The 16,741-nt window shown below is 50.3% G+C and overlaps 1 protein-coding gene across 7 annotated transcripts in view; it reads left to right on the forward strand.

Moving 5' to 3' along the window:
- COL20A1 (collagen type XX alpha 1 chain) overlaps window positions 1–16,741 on the forward strand; it is a 121,055-nt gene that overhangs the window by 24,461 nt on the left and 79,853 nt on the right. For all 7 annotated transcript variants that reach the window (XM_089769730.1, XM_075901044.2, XM_075901047.2 and 4 more), the window contains exons 4-10: window positions 469–612; window positions 1,941–2,099; window positions 3,226–3,423; window positions 5,469–5,624; window positions 6,932–7,051; window positions 9,200–9,364; window positions 16,146–16,310. In XM_089769730.1, coding sequence (XP_089625856.1) covers window positions 469–612; window positions 1,941–2,099; window positions 3,226–3,423; window positions 5,469–5,624; window positions 6,932–7,051; window positions 9,200–9,364; window positions 16,146–16,310 — 1,107 coding nt within the window. The remainder of the gene's footprint in view (window positions 1–468; window positions 613–1,940; window positions 2,100–3,225; window positions 3,424–5,468; window positions 5,625–6,931; window positions 7,052–9,199; window positions 9,365–16,145; window positions 16,311–16,741) is intronic.

Raw genomic sequence — 16,741 nt, forward strand, 5'->3', positions numbered from 1 at the left:
TCTACTCCTGTGGGAACTGAGCAGAGAAATGAATCAAAACTGATTCTTTCCCCGGGATATTTTGGATGGGAAATATATTTTTCGATGGGAAATCAGCTAATTAAAACATTCCTGACTTGTGTGATGCTCAGCTGCTCTGACGAGCTCCCCCAAAGAGTACAAACCTCGACTCTCACATTAGACGTCAGTTTTGAACATTTGAGATCACAGCGCGGCCTGACCGGCTGGGAGCATTGTGAGGTTGTTGTGCATCACAGATGCTCACTACAGGAGGCAGGGGAAGAACCTTCGGCTTATAGATAGGTGCTGCATGGCCTATGTTCCACCACTAGGCCGAAGGAGTTTGCAAGAGCTCAGCTGGCCCATGTCCTGGGGTTGAGACCCGTGGTCCCAGCTCTGTCACATCCTTCATCAAGCTTCTCTTCAAAGGTGCCTGGTTTATGTCTCCTCCCACAACCCCCCGTCCAGGTGACTCGGAACAGGAAGTCATGCTCAAAACCAAAACGCCCAAAGCGACGGTGGGGGGGCTGAGCCCCACGAAGGAATACACCCTGCACATCTACGTGCTCGAGGGCTCCCAAGAAACCTTGTTTGCCAAAAGGAAATTTGTGAGTAAGTACAGTGTGGGCCTGTCCCCACTGGCGTGGCTCAGGTGGGCTTCCTCAGAGTTAATCCTCCGAGGCAGCAGTTCTCGGAGTGTGGTCTGCGGACGACTGTCTTGCAGGTGGGCAGCGGGCTCGGGATTCAGCACCCCAGCCCGTGGCAAGGAGCCTGCACTGGTGCGCCAGCCCTGCACCCCCATGTGAGGTTGATGCGCCAGAGCTGGCTTCCCGCTGTGGGGGTGGGGACAAGCCGCAAGGGGGAAGGAAGTGGCTTGAGCACAGCAGTGTAGGACACCGCTCTCCTGGAGGCTTTCTCCACCGCTCCCATTGGCTCAGCCTGCTCCTGCATGTTCCCTCCCTCCCAGCCCCCTCCACCCTCAGCCCCCTCCTGCACCCTCCCTCCCACCCAGCCCCCTCCTGCACCCTCCCCCTCAGCCCCCTCCTGCACCCTCCCTCCCTCCCATCCTCCTCCACCCTCAGCCCACTCCTGAACCCAACCACCTACCCAGACTCCCCCACCTTCAGCCCGCTCCTACATCCAACCTTCCTCCCACCCAGACCCCTTCACCCTCAGCCCGCTCCTACCCCAACCTCCCACTTAGACCCTCCCACTTTCAACCTGATTCTGCACCCATCCTCCCATTCAGACTCTGCATCTCCACCCCCTCCTGAACTCATTTTGCCCTCATGAGTGGTTGGCTGTGGCTCTACAGAAAGGTTTGCGTTGAGTGGGGTGGGCAGTGGGCCAAAAAGTTTGGGAACCGCTGCTCTAAGTGTGTGTTGCAGTCAGGGTGTGACTATGTAGCCTCCCCCTCTTCTGGGTGTGGTGTATTGTCCCATCTAGTGGCACCGAGACCACTTCCAGAGAGAATCCTGCGTCTGTCCTACAGCCTTTGCTGAGAGCCAGCTGGCTCTTAGCTCAAGCGCTAAGCTCCAGAGGTCCCAGGTTGGATTACGCCTCTCAGCGTTACAGCCGTAGCTCGCTGACGCACTCAGGCTAGCTTTAATGGAGCAAGGAAGTCGCAGCTGCTTGTGCTTCAGGGGTTGTACCGGAGCACTGGGCAGTTACTTGCAGGCTAGCCCACACTGAAGCTTCTGCTGCTGTAGTTTGCCAGACCCTGACCAGAGCTAGCTTGGGTGTGTCTCCTGCTTTGCTGGCAGCGTCGATGTACCCTGATGGGTGTGGGGCACACAGTGTAGACATGGCGTCGCATTGTTTCCATGTTGGTTTGAGTGTGGTCGGAGGGCTGGTGGACAGTAGGGTGTGGGGCCAATTGCAGTGACACCAGGTTTATGTCAACTCCATTGACTTCTCCTCCTTTTCCTTTGCTCTCACAGTTCAGGAGCTGAAAAACATCTTGCAGGCTAGAAATAACCAAAAGAATACGGCGACCGCTCCAGGAAAGAGCACCCCCCCTGTGAGAAATACAGCAACCGAGCTCATCCCAGAGGTGAAGGCAACGTCCCCCGCCCTGAGTGAAACCACCACACAGACAGGTACGTGCAGGGTCAGTGCACAAGCCAAGAGCCACCCAGAGGTAGGGTGGCAGATGGGGGGAGGTAGAGGAGGGGTGTTCCTAGAGGATGCCTTTCAGTTCTGGGTCATGTCTGAGAATCCAGGGGCATTCCTAAGGGTCTTGTTGACGTGTGAGGACAAGTCCTCTCCTAGCTTCACCTCTGGGTTCTCCCACCAAGAAAACAAGGTCCTATTTTTCCTGAGCTTTTAATCAGTTAAAAGCCAACCTGAGAAGGGGCCAAATTCAGCCTAGGAGTAAATCTTACTTCATGTCCTTAGTAGATGGCATACTGTTTATGCTTCCCCTCCGGCTAGATGAAGCTTCACTGTGCACACACGGGGCTCTCAGGAATTCAGCTCAAATCTGGTAATCAAGCACCATCCAATTTAACAATATCCATGGCTAGTTATATGCAGGCATTACATTGTAACACTTAGCACAACCATACAGGAGAGCATGATCTACTGTGTGACAGAATTTAAGACTTAGTTCCGAAAAATCTAGGTCCCTCCCTAATCTCTCTCTAATCTCTTCCATCCATGTGTGGAATAAATTTTTATGTGCACCAAGGCATGTGCAAATGTGCACCACCAGGAGAAACAAAAGTTTAGCTGTGATTGCTTTGCTAATCAACGGGGTGGTGTTTGAATCTCTCCTGAGTAGACAAACACATGCAGCTTGCTCGGAACATTGGTTCCCTACCTCTTCACCAAGAGTGTATCTAGTGCTATTTTGTGTCTTGACAACACGCCCGTTATTCTGAAATATCTTTCCGACATCCCTGTAAACCTCGTTCCATGAGGATTAAGGGATGTTTCAGAATAGCGCTTTATTTTGAAATTAACTTGAAATAAGCTGTGCCATTTGCATAGCTTAAATTGCATAGCTTATTTTGAGCTCCGGGTGCAGTGTAGACACACCCTGAGAGAAACCCCATTCGCAGCAGTAGTGTTCGGGCTTACAGGCTCTTGTGCCAGCCACTGGGCGGGGAGACACACACACTTAGCCAGTGTGTTCCAGCACATTCAGCTCGTTTCACTGACTGGGACGTGCATGATGGGCTGGTGAGGATGGGCCGTTTCTCGTTGTGGTGCCATGGAGTGCAGCAAAAGACAGACCTGAGCGGAGAAGGCAGAAGGCAGCAGGAACCAAGGGCCTGAGTGAAACCCTCCAAGGGAAACCAAACACTGAGTTCAGTGTGACAGAAACCCCGACAGCCCTGCAAACGACTCAGCGCAGCCCCGCAAAATCCGAGCAAGGCGATCTCGGCAAAGAAAAACACACAAAGGAAACTTTAAAGAGAGGTGAGTCTTATTTCTAACATAGCTTCCACCCCTCCAGCATGCACTCGGGAAAGTCATTTGGCTTTAAAAGACAGACCATTTCCTAAAGAGGCAACTGCCGGGGAAGAACCCAAGCAAAGGGAGGAGGTTCTACTGGGAATCCCCTAGGTATCTGTATGGCATCACCAAGAGGAAGCTTCCTTCCTTCCTACAAGCTGCACTACAGCTGGCTGAATACAAAGCCTCTAGCTCAGTGGTTCTCAAAGTGTGGTCTGCGGACCACTAGTGTCTTGCAGGTGGGCTGTGGCCTTAGGACTTGCCCCTTCCAGCAGCAGGGGGCCTGTGCTGACACTCCATCCCCGCGGTCCTCCCCTGGGAGGTTGGAGCGCTAGCACTAGCTTCCTGCTGGGATGGGGGGCCCGTTCTGGCTCATGGAGGAAGGAAGTGGCTCCATATGCTGCTGCTTCCCCTCCCCATGGCTGCCTGGAGGCTTTCCCCACTGCTCCCATTGGCCGGAATTGTGGCCAATGGGAGCAGCAGAGGGGTGGTGCCTGGGAGTGGCAGGAGCCAGGTAAATGCCTCCCATCCACCTCATGCCCAGACCCCACACTGTCATCTCCCTCCCATGCACCCCCTCCCACCGAGACCCAGGACCGCCACCCCGCTGCTGCACCCTCCCTCCCTCCTAGACCCCCCACTTTCAGCTCACTTCTGCACCCAACCTTTCAGGCAGACCCCATCCCCCTCCCCTTCTTGCCCCCATTTTGCCATCATGAGTGGTTGGCTGGTGGTCTGCCTTGAGCCAGGTGGGCCGTAGGTCTTAAAGTTTGAGAACCAGTGTAATAGACACAGCCTAAGCACTGCTGGAGGTTGCTCCCTCAGTCTTGTCAATGGGGAATGACAACTGAATGGCCAGATCTGGGCACTTATGGGAAGGAATCGAGGCAGTGGTGGAATCTAGCTGCCCCATGTGTCTTCTGCTGCTGTGCAGCTGGGTACCCTCTGGGGATCACCCACAAAAAGTAAAACCTGTGCATGGAAAGAAACAGGGGAAAGGTGCCGTTTATCCGTGATGTGCCTGATCTTATCCCCTGCCAGCGGCTGGCATGGGCTGAGAAGGGAGGCGCACGGATAGACGGTGCCACCAGTTGAGGAAGAAATTAGATTGAGTCTAGAGAAAGCATCTGACTCCTGATAGCCCGTAGGGGATCTGCAGCTGGAATGGAACGAAATAATCACCTGCGATGCAGTAAGATTTAGTGAGATATAAAGAGAAGAGCTGGATTAGACGGACTGTAATTGAGTTGACAGTTTACACAGAGCCGTGTTTAGACAAGGCACATTTCCTGAAAGGTTTAACTTCTTAACTGTGAGAACACACCCTTCCCGCCTGCACACCTCTGTGCGGATGCTATAGGCAAGATTGGGCTCAGCCAGTGGCCAAGCAGAGGTGAGGCCTTGTTCTTGACCTCTCCCCTTGGAAGCAAGAAAATCAGTTCTAATTCTGGCCTTGGCCATTTTTTTTCATCTGCAGACAATGTACAGCGATAGAGCATACACTTGACTCTGCAGACCCAGGCGGAGATTACAGCACTGAGATAGTAATATCACAGGCTAATTAATGCTCTAAACCACAGGTTCCCAGCCTGTTCGAGCATACGGACCCCTTTTCAATCTATTCAAATTTTATGGACCCCTCCTCCCTGGGGGAGAAAAAAAAAGAAAGGGAAAAGGAAAGAAAGAAAAGAAAAATAAGGATTGGGCTCGCCGTGATCCTTATTTTTATACTTTCCACGGACCCCTGCAGTTCCGTTGTGGACCATCAAGGGACTGCCGACCACAGGTTGGGAACCACTGCTCTAAACGGGTCACTGCCATGCTGGGGGAATCACAGATCATTAGTCCATCGAACCACCAAATGGTTTCTACTGGCCCCTAGTTCTAATTAAGAAAGTTTTAGCTTTGGAATTTCAGACTGGATTCTTGCCTGGAAGCAAGGGGACATGTCTGGACTGGTGATGTGAGAGCTCTCTCCACCGAACTATTTCAGTCACTTTGTCTCCTAGGCTCTCGGTTTCAGTGTGACACAGCCGCAGCGATTGATATCGTCCTGCTGGTGGACGGGTCCTGGAGTATCGGACGCAACAACTTCAAGTTTGTCAGGGAGTTCCTGAGCGCCTTGTTATCCCCTTTCAATATTGCCCGGGATAAGATAAGGATCGGTAAGAGAGATTCTTGTCCCTATACCTCCCTATACAGAACCCAGCACAGCTCCTCTCTGGGGGATGGATTCTACACTTGGACGTGCTTCTTGACCGTCCGACAATCCTAAATGATCCGCTAATCTTGGCGCTGGTTTTCACGAAGGCACTGCTAAGTGGTGGTGCAAGAAGGATAATAACTGCAGCTGTTTGAGTGCCAGGTCATAGGCACAGTCCTTGGAAGGATCAAGAGGGTCTGATGTCTGGTTTTTGCGCCCCTGCGTGCAGCCGTAGAGTTTACATGTTTGCATTTTGTTATCAACCTCTTGTATATGCTGGGTCATAGGCTTGGGTATTGACAGGAATTCTTGTCTGAGGTAACGCTCTGACCTCTAGTGGTGGTAATGAGAAACTCCAGTGCATGTGGTGGGCCATTTTCTGAGGAGCACTTCAGACATCCAGTGCCTTGCTCAGTGGGGTCCTGGTCCATGACTGAGCTCTAAGGCTGCCGACAGACTTTGCAGGGCCCTAGGCAAGATGGGAGAGCTGGCTCTAGGCCCTCATGGGTCCTTGGGCAAAAGGGGCGGGGTTAGGGCTCGCCTCCCCCAGCCAGTCCTTCCGCTCTGCCTGGCACCTACCACTTGGGGGTCTGGCCACGATTTAAAGGGCCCAGGGCTCTAGCCACGGCCATTGCCTCTGTGGCAGGAGAGAGCCCTGGGCCCTTTTAAAACACCAGGCCCTAGGGCTGCCCTCCCCTGTCAGTGGGCCTGCTGGGCTCCTAGGTACCATGGCAATATACTGAATAAATGGCAGTCACAGGCCGGGGAGAGGAAGCTAAGCACTCCTAACGGGGTGAGAGTACCTCAGGCCCGAATTGCACCCACAGTGGAAAAGCTTCAGAATAAAGGCTGCTTTTGGCAAGCTGTGCCGGTGTCACTAATGGGGAAAGCTGAAGCACATTTGGAGTGGGTGGTGAATGGGGAGAGCAGCAGGGAGCTGTGGGCCAGAAGAGGAAGCAGGCTAATTTTAGATAGAATTATCCCTGAATTTTCACCCTGGGAAAGAACTACAGTAACAGGTCTCCGGTGGCGTTTCAGATCGCAGTGTGTGTTGCAAGGGAGGTAAGCACCGTTAGCTTCCTAGGGAGGTGGTGAAATAGTCGCAGGGAGCTGACTTGTCTGCAAAAGGCCTGCAGTGGAACAGGAAGTAAATCCACAATCGGCAGCCACAAGTCTGGTGCTCTGTCCAATAGACAACACTGCCTGCCTATAGCACTCCTGGAAAGGAGCAGCTTTCATCCATCTGTTGACAGCTCGTGCCTTCCACAGGTTTGTCCCAGTATAGCAGTGATCCACGGACAGAGTGGAACCTGAACACCTATGTCACAAGGGACGAGGTGTTAGAGGCGGTGAGGAACCTGCGATATAAAGGTGGCAACACTTTCACAGGTAATACAAGCCTTATCTGCAGCTCCCCAACTCTCTGTCCCTGGCTGGCTGCATGTAGCACCCTGCATGAGCATTAACGTAGCAACTTCCTCATTAAAGGAGGACGATTCGGGCTGGCTATGTCTGAACTGGATAGAATAAAAGCAGCCTCATTTACAAGAATACAGTGCAATTGCTGTACACAGTGCAGATATCTCTGACCTAAGCTATTAGTAACGAAGGAGTAAGGGCCTTTGCTTCTCTCACATTCACCCACCCCCACACATGGGCTGTGTCTACATTGGCACCCTTTTCCGGAAAAGGGATGCTAATGAGACACTTCGGAATTGCAAATGCCGCGGGGGATTTAAATATCGCCCATGGCATTTGCATGAACATGGCTGCCGCTTTTTTCCGGCTCGGGGTTTTGTCGGAAAAAAGCGCCAGTCTAGAAGGGATCTTGCGGAAAATAAACCCTTTCCTGGAAAATCCCTTATTCCTATTGCTGGGGGGCGGGGAGGGAGATGCAGCTAGTGCTGGGGGGGGAGGCAGCAGACCAGGAGACGCGGAGCGTCTTTTCTCACCGCGGCTTTGCTCCGCGTCTCCCTGGTCTGCTGGGAACCCCCCCCCCCCCCCCCGCAGCAGACCAGGGAGATGCGGAGCGGCTGTTCTCGCCGCGGCTTTGCTCCACGTCTCCCTGGTCTGCTGCCCCCCCGCCCCAGCATACCAGGGAGACGCGGAGCGGCTTTTCTCGCCACGGAGGACGCGGGCAGTGGGACTGCCCGCGTCCTCCAGGGCGAGAAAAGCCTGGTCTGTTGGGGGGAGGGGTCGCACTAGCTGCGCCCCCCCCAGCACACCAGGGAGATGCAGAGCGGCTTTTCTTGCCGCGGTTTTGCTCCACGTCTCCCTGGTCTGTTGGCGTGTTCCCCCAGCAGACCAGGGAGACGAGGAGTGGCTTTTCTCGCCGTAACTTTGCTCCGCGTCTCCCTAGTCTGCTGCCCCCCCCCCCCCCCAGCACTAGCTGCACCCCCCCACCAGCAGACCAGGGCGATGCGGAGTGGCTTTTCTCACCGCGGCTTTCCTCCGCGTCTCCCTGGTCTACTGCCCCCCTCCCCCCCCAGCAGACTAGGGAGACGCGGAGCGGGTTTTCTCGCCGCGGCTTTGCTCCACGTCTCCCAGGTCTGCTGCCTCCCCCGAGCACTAGCTGCACCACCTCCAGCAGACCAGGGAGACGCGGAGCGGCTTTTCTCGCCCGGCTTTGCTCCGCATCTCCCTGGTTTGCTGTCCCCCCTCACCCCAGCAGCCCAGGGAGACGTGGAGCGGCTTTTCTCTCCGCGGCTTTGCTCCACGTCTCTCTGGTCTGCTGCCCTCCTCCCCCGAGCAGACCAGGGAGACGCGGAGCGGCTTTTCTCGCCGCGGAGGACGCGGGCGGTGGCGGGACCGCCCGCATCCTCCAGAGTGAGAAAAGCCTGGTCTGCTGGGGGGCGGGGTGCGGCACACTAGTTGCACCACTCCCCCCCAGTAGACCAGGGGGACGCGGAGTGGCTTTTCTCGCCACGGAGGATGTGGGCGGCGGGACCGCCCACGTCCTCCACGGTGAGAAAAGCCTGGGAGACCAGGGAGACTAGCAGACCAGGGAGACGCGGAGCGGCTTTTCTCACCGCGGAGGACGTGTCTGGGCGGTCTCACCGCCCGCGTCCTCCGCGGCGTGAAAAGCCCCTTTCGTATGTAGGGATCCGACGTAAGTCTGGTCCACGTAAGTTGGGGACTGCCTGTATCCGGTTTTGACTAAGACCAAGTCTACACTAGAGGGGAAGGTCAAATCAAGATACACAACTCCAGATACATTAATTATGTAGCTGGAGTCTACGTACCTTGTTTCAAAGTTTCCCTGCTGTCCCCACAGCGGGAGGCCAACAGGAGCAAACACTCCCATCAGCTTCCCTTAGTCCTTGCAGGAGCAAGAGTACTGGCTGCCGACAGGGGTAACCTCTGAGTTCCATTTAGTGGGTCTTTATTAGACCCACTAAATCAAACTCCGGAAGATCGATCCTGGCAGTGTCAATCTTCCCTGGAGAGAAGATATGGCCTAAAGTTCTGAGAAGGGTGTTTGTACATCTTTGCAATCTGATTTTCAGGGATCTAATTCCACTCTTCTTTTTTCCCAAGGCCTTGCTTTGTCCCATGTCCTAGAACAAAATCTGAAACCTGAAGCTGGCTCCAGGGCAGATGCAGTTAAGCTGGTGATCCTCTTGACTGATGGAAAATCACAGGATGATGTCAACCTGTCTGCCCAGACCTTGAAAAATATGGGCATAGAAATATTTGCCATTGGTAAGATTACAGCTATTACTAGCATGAGATGACGTTGTCCTAACTCTGTTCCCTTTGAAATCCATGGTAAAACTCTACTGGACTCTAATGGAAATAATTTTAGGTCAACATGACGTGCTTTGGAAAATCTTACCCATACACTGTCTGTTGATTGGATATCACTTTACCATGAGCAGATGGGCAATTCATACATCTTTAGACATGACAGGTAGAATCTTCAAGGAGCAGACAATTGCAGGACGTTAGAACATAAGAACGGCCATACTGGGTCAGACCAAAGGTCCATCTAGTCCAGTATCATGTCTGCCAACAGTGACCAGTACCAGATGCCCCAGTGCAAGGGAACGCAACAGGTAATCATCACATGATCTCTTTCCTGTTTATCCATTTTCAGGCAAATAGAGGCTAGGGATGTTGTGTTTTTGTTTTAAAAATTACAGGTTGAACCTCTCTAGTCCAGGACTCTCTGTCCTGCAACATCGGTGATCCAGCATGATTTTAGTTAGCCAGGTGTCCACTTAGCATAGATGTGGCCAAGTTTCCTGCAGTCCCATAGTTAATTTACAGCTACTAGTCTTGGCTCTCTGTGTTCTGTGCTGCTGTTCAGCTCTAATTTACCCTTCAATGTCTTCTAAGACCCTAATAACCAGTGGATGTGTTGGTAATGATGCTAGACAATATTGACCTCCCGTGATCTGGCAAATTCTCTGTTTCAGCACCAGTCAAGTCCTGAGGGTGCTGGTCTAGAGAGGTTCAGTCTGTGGTTTAGTTTTCATTAAACGTGAGGTTGGCAGAGATTTTAATTTGTATAATGGGAGACCAATGATTACTCAACGGTTTACCACAGAGTGTAATTAAAGATGTGGTATACCTAGACTTGAGTAAGCCATTTGACATGGTCTCGCCTAATATTCTTATCAATAAATTAGGCAAATACAACTTAGATGGGGCTACTATAAGGTGGGTGTATAACTGGCTGGATAACCATTCCCAGAGAGTAGTTATTAACAGTTCACAATCCTGCTGGAAAGGAGTAATAAGTGGGGTTCCACGGGGGTCTGTTTTGGGACCGGTTTTGTTCAATATCTTCATCATCAATTTAGATATCGGCATACAGAGTATGCTCATTAAGTCTGTAGATGATACCAAACTTGGAGGGGTTGCAACTGCTTTGGAGAATAGGATCATAATTCAAAATGATCTGGACAAATTGGAGAAATGGTCTGAGGTAAACAGGATGAAATTTAATAAGGACAAATGCAAAGTGCTCTTCTTGGGAAGGAACAATCGGTTTCACACATACACAATGGGAAGTAACTGTCTAGGAAGTAGTATGGCAGTAGGGATCTCAAGGTTATAATGGACCACAAGCTAAATATGAGTCAACAGTGTGATGCTGTTGCAAAAAAAAGTAAACATGATTCTAGGATGCATTAGCAGATGTGTTGTGAGCAAGACACGAGAGGTCATTCTTCCGCTCTACTCTGCGCTGATTAGGCCTCAGTTAGAGTATTGTGTCCAGTTCTGGGCACCACATTTCAAGAACGATGTGGAGAAATTGGAGAGGGTCCAGAGAAGAGCAACAAGAATGATTAGAGGTCTAGAGAACATGACCTATGAAGGAAGACTGAAAGAATTGGGATTGTTTAGTTTGGAAAAGAGAAGATTGAGAGGGGACATGATAGCGGTTTTCAGGTATCTAAAAGGGTGTCACAAGGAGGAGGGAGAAAACTTTTCTTCCTAGCCTCTGAAGATAGAGCAAGAAGCAGTGGGCTTAAACTGCAGCAAGGGAGGTTTAGGTTGGACATTAGGAATAAGTTCCTGTCAAGGGGGTTAAACATTGGAATAAATTGCCTAAGGTGGTTGTGGAATCTCCATCTCTGGAGATATTTAAGAGTAGGTTAGAGAAATGTCTATCAGGGATGTTCTAGACAGTACTGGATCCTGCCATGAGGGCAGGGGACTGGACTCGATGACCTCTCGAGGTCCCTTCCAGTCCTAGTATTCTATGATTCTATGAAAGACACCTATTGGAGCTGGTCATGGTTTCCCTGTCCTGCAAAAAAAAAAAAAAAAAAAAAAAAGGGAACATCAAAAATATTCCCACTCTGAATTGGGACAAAATAGTCCATCTCAAATTTTCATAAATTTTAGTTTCAGGTCGATAGAAACATTTTAGATGATTAAAATTAGCTTACATTTTGAAACAAAACTGCCTCAGATTGGAAAATCAGATTTTTTTGAAAATTTGCTGAACTGATCCTATCCCAAAGGTTTTGATGAATTTGGCCATTTCCAGAGAGGTCCATTTGGTTAAATTCTCCACCTAGAGTATCTGGCAAGCTCTGCTTCCAATTATATTCACTTGTTTAGTATTCTGTGTTTCTATTAGTCTTCTCGTCTGCTTCTTGTCATCTGGCTGAAATAAGGAGGCATAAAATGAGTGGGAGAGAATTTTTCTATTTTAACTGAATTCATCTAGTAAAGGTTAATGCAAAAGGAATAAAATTAAACAATAAAATATCACCTCACCTCCAAACTAGAAGTGGTGTATTATGAGTACACCACGGAGAATTCAATACCTAGCACTAGATGGCTGTATCTTTTGCAATGTATTTTACTTAATACAGGCATGTCCAAAGTCCGGCCTGGGGGCCAATTGCGGCCCGTGTTCTGGTTTAATACGGCCCCCCAGGTAATTTGGCAATATCTATCTTTTATGGCCCCCAACGAATCCATATGTATTGAGATGAATACATTGTAAAATCTCAGTTAATGTCAGTTGGTCTAAATCAGTTATAAATATATTTCGACACAACATGTATACTTGGTGTTATGTTCCTGTTCATATTTTTTTAACTTAAAAGTTGACAGACAACCTTTATTACCAATAATATGTAATGTACTTTACAATGTTCCTGACATATATTTCAGCTTCCTGGATTTTTTTTTCATCTGGCCTTCAGATATGAAAGGCAGAGTGATTTAACACCTGTTTAGATTTGTCATCCATGTGACGAAATGAAAAGTATGCCATTTGCAATAAACTTTGCATAAAATAGTTAATTTGCATTTAATTTTAATGGTTCAAAGAATGTCAGGCAAAATGGTCGGCCCTCATGCATGTTCACTTCATCAAATCTGGCCCTCTTTGAAAAAAGTTTGGACACCCCTGACTTAATATATTGAATGAAAGCACTGACTGTAATAGTGTCTTCTGCTACATAATACTTTAAAACCTGCCCATCTCATTTTTTTGCCAACTTTGACATTTCGGGGTTCCTTCTCCTTGTTTTACTTGTTTTCAGTGTTTGGGTAGTTTGGCACTAGACCAGTGATGGGAACCTAGGCTAATGAGAGGGCCGTGTGAATGGTGCTTCTTCAACTCAGTTAGATTGTCGTAACCAAGATGGTCTCCTAGGATATGGTCGTTTTGCTCACTGCGCTGACATAGCCAGAATTTGTGGGGGGAGCCTGAGGAGGTTGTGAAGGCTGGGACTATAACAAGTTTAAAAGAGAACTAGATAAATTCATGGAGGTTAAGTCCATAAATGGCTATTAGCCAGGATGGGTAGGAATGGTGTCCCCAGCCTCTGTTTGTCAGAGGGTGGAGATGGATGGCAGGAGAGAGATGGCTTGATCATTACCTGTTGTGTTCCCTCCCTCTGAGCATCTGGTATTGGCCACTGTCAGCAAACAGGGTACTGTGCCGGATGGACCTTTGGTCTGACCTAGTATGGCCGTTCTTATGTTCTTATGAGCCGACTAAACCATAGCAGGGCTTTGATTGGATGCAGAGGAGAGCGCACGACTCTCACGGTCAGTGTTGTATGCAATCAGCACGCACCTCACTGTACATGCCCTTGCTTTGCGTGAAGTGTCATTTTAGTAATATCAATAGGAAAAAAATTACATGGATGAAAACCTGCAGAATCTGTCACGTGGTCAACAGTAAATAAAATGTCTCGCGGCCCCCACACGGGACTGGTGTTCCCTGTGAACTGGACAGTTGGATGGCTACTCAGGAGAGATTTAAAAGCCACCCAGCTGATTAGCAGTGCACTCACCACAACTGCAGCCGGCAGCATGTGTTTCTAATGGTGGTGCACATCCACACATGCCTCGATGCATGGAACAACATTTCTTCTGCATATGGATGGAAAAATTAGAGGGAACATTGCACAGAACCCCCATGGGCCACATGCAGCCCTCAGGCTACAGGTTGTCCACCACTGCTCTAGACCATTAGAGCTTGAGTTATAGTCTCTAGAGAGGAAAGTTTTAACCTTCCTGCACGGATAATTATTGCCGCAGTGCCTGGGAGCTGTAATCATGGAGCAGGAGCTCACTGTGCAAGGAGCTTGACAAATGCAAGAACTAAAAAGCGGTCCTGGGTTAGACAAGGAAACACTCACTAGCCCAAGAATAATATGGCAAGAAATTACAGAGGTGAATCCCTGTTAGAGAGGGGCCCAAGTCAAGATGGGCAAACCTGGATCTTTCCCAAAGTGTGAGGATGCATTAATTCAAGGTTTTGGTTTGGATCCATTTCCAATCCCACCTCCAGCTGGGAAAAAGGAGCTTATTTATTAAATACAAGATACCTGTTGGCAGGGGCAGATGACCATTTTGCGGGGCCCAGGGCAGCACATTTTCGAGGGGCCCCCCTTTGCCACGGCACATGCTTGGGGCTTCTTGAAGCACGGGGCCTGGGGCGGCCGCCCCGCTCACCCTGCCCTATATCTGCCCCTGCCTGTTGTGTTGCAGAGGGGTAGCCATGTTAGTCCATATCTGCAAACACAAGGAGTCCTGTAGCACCTCTTGGGGGAGGGATAGCTCAGTGGTTTGAGCATTGGCCTGCTAAGCCCAGGGTTGTGAATTCAATCCTTGAGGGGGCCATATAGGGACGATACTTGGTCCTGCCCCAAGGCCAGGGGGCTGGACTCAATGACTTCTCAAGGTCCCTTCCAGTTCTATGAGATAGGTATATACCTTAAAGCCAGGGCCTCCAGCCTTTTTAAGCATGAGATCACTTCTTTAATTTAAGTGCAATCCAAGATCTACCTCAAACCCAAATACCCTTGCCCCACCTCCTTTGTGCCCCTTCTCCGAGGCCCCACCCCCTGCTCACTCCATCCTCCCTCACTTTCACTGGGCAGGGGCAGCAGGTTGGGGGAGGGGCAGGCTCTGATCTTGGATTAAGGGATTTGGAGTGTGGGAGGGGCTCTGAGCTGAGCTTGGGGCAGGCCCTTGGGGTACCAGAGGAGGTTCTAGGTGCAGGCTCTGGAAGAGAATTTGGATGCAGGGGTGCTCGGGGCTGGGGCAGGGGCTTGGGATGCAGGAGGGAGTTCATGACTGGGGTAGGGTTTTGGGATGTGGGCTCCCCCCTGCCCTGGCTCACTCCCAAAAGCAGCCAGCAAACTCCATCCTAAGTCCTGTTGTGTCCACGCTCTGCTCTGTGGAGATAGGATACAGGGTGGGAATGGGGGCATCTTGACATGAGTACCCCTCCTCACACTCCCCTGCCCAGAAAGCAGGAGGTTCCTGAGGGGACAGTTCCAAGGCAAAGGGCAGGAGATGCTCAGCAGTGGGGGAAGGGGCAGCTGCAGTGCAGCGCTTGTCAGCTTCTTGGCCACATCTGTCAGGATCACCTGCCAGAGGCTCCAAGATCTACCGGTAGATCCCGATCGACTGGTTGGTGACCACTGCCTTAAAGACTAACAGATTTATTTGGGCATCAGCTTTCATGGGCAAAATCCACTGTCAGCTGTCTCCAAGGCTTGTGACAGTGGGTTTTGCTCATGAAAGCTGATGACCAAATAAATCTGTTAAGTCTTTGCAGTGCCACAGAACTCCTTGTTGTTTCTATTGGCATTGGTTAGTTACTTTTTGCCTGTTATGCAAAGCAAATCTCAAGAGAAAAATCTCCCCAGAGGATTGCATGCTAATAGCTGGATCCCCATCTGACTTACATGGGGTCTCTGCATGGACCCCTCTTTAATGCTGCAATTGCACCAATTTCACCAGGACCTTCCCTCCGCATTTCCAGTGTGCAAGGGCAGCACAAGGCATTCGACAGACATCAGGTATTGCACCTGATTCGTCACTGTGCTGCACCATGTATCACCATTTATATCTGTAAAAAACAAGCGAGAAGAACTAAAACACGCTCCAGATTGGGACCTGGTTTCCATATGGGCCACGGAATACCCAAGATGCAGAGGAAAAGAGAATCAGCCCCTTTGCGCACAGATGGTCTGTGGGGCTGGATGTGGTGAAAGAATAACAAGGATTTGTGATGGAGCTTTATGTTCTAGGGAACAGCAGATTCTCCGTGCGGGAAGCTGGCACCTCGTAAATATCAAAGTGTTATTTATTCATTCACTGATTTCTACATATGTTCTGATTGTCCTTTAGTGAAATATTTTAAGTCCCCGTGGTAGCCAGGCCTGCAGCAACAGGATACAAGGGATTAGATTAGGATTTGCAAGTTTTGCTTCTGGAACTGTGAAGACCTCCTGTATCCACTGTATTTAAACACATTCAAGACCTGCTCCTGAAAGGCCACATTGTACTTGTAGTTACAGGTAACCCTCTAGGGCAATGCAGAATAGTGCCACCCCACGGGGAAGGCTAGGAGGCATTTCTGCCAAGAGACTGCATTTGTACTGGGCCCTTGAAGAGGGGCATTAATTAGAGGAAAGACCTTTTTCTGGCCCTGAATCTTGCTCATCTCCTGAGAGTTTTCTCAGCTGACTGGCTCTTTGCACTCTCTTTTTAGGGGTGAAGAACGCAGACGAGGCAGAGCTGAGGCAGGTGGCATCAGAACCCCTGGAGCTCACTGTGTATAATGTGCTGGATTTCCCCCTCCTCAGCTCGCTGGTCAGCAGGCTCACCTGGGTCTTGTGCACCAGGATCAAAGAGAAGCTCAAGAGTGAAAACACAGGTGAGTGAAAGCCTTCAGTGAATGTCTGGTCCCACTAGCTATCATGGCTTCCCCTCTCTGCCCTGCAGCGCCTGCCACATGCATCCACTAAACTCCTCTTCCTCACCTGTCCTTTTGATTCACCTCCTAAGATCCTTCCATTGGCTTCCCAGCTGTTGTCACATCGGATCAGCTTATTGTCACCACCTCTGCCTTTGTATCCTCTTTCCTTGTCTCAACTGCTCTGCCAGGACTTCTCACCTTCTCCATCTGTCTGTCTCCCTCACACACACTCACCTTCATCCACGTGATCCCCTGTGCATGGTACAGTCTCCTTTTGGTTCATCTGCAAGCTCTCTGCCCTCGCTGTGCTAAAGTCCCGCTCAAAGACCCACTTCTGCCATGCTCCCGCGATGAGATGAATTGATATAAATGTGTGTTGTTTCCCTTCC

This window comes from Pelodiscus sinensis, chromosome 17 (assembly GCF_052426305.1).
Source record: "Pelodiscus sinensis isolate ZL-2025 chromosome 17, ASM5242630v1, whole genome shotgun sequence".
NCBI classification, from domain to species: domain Eukaryota; kingdom Metazoa; phylum Chordata; order Testudines; family Trionychidae; genus Pelodiscus; species Pelodiscus sinensis.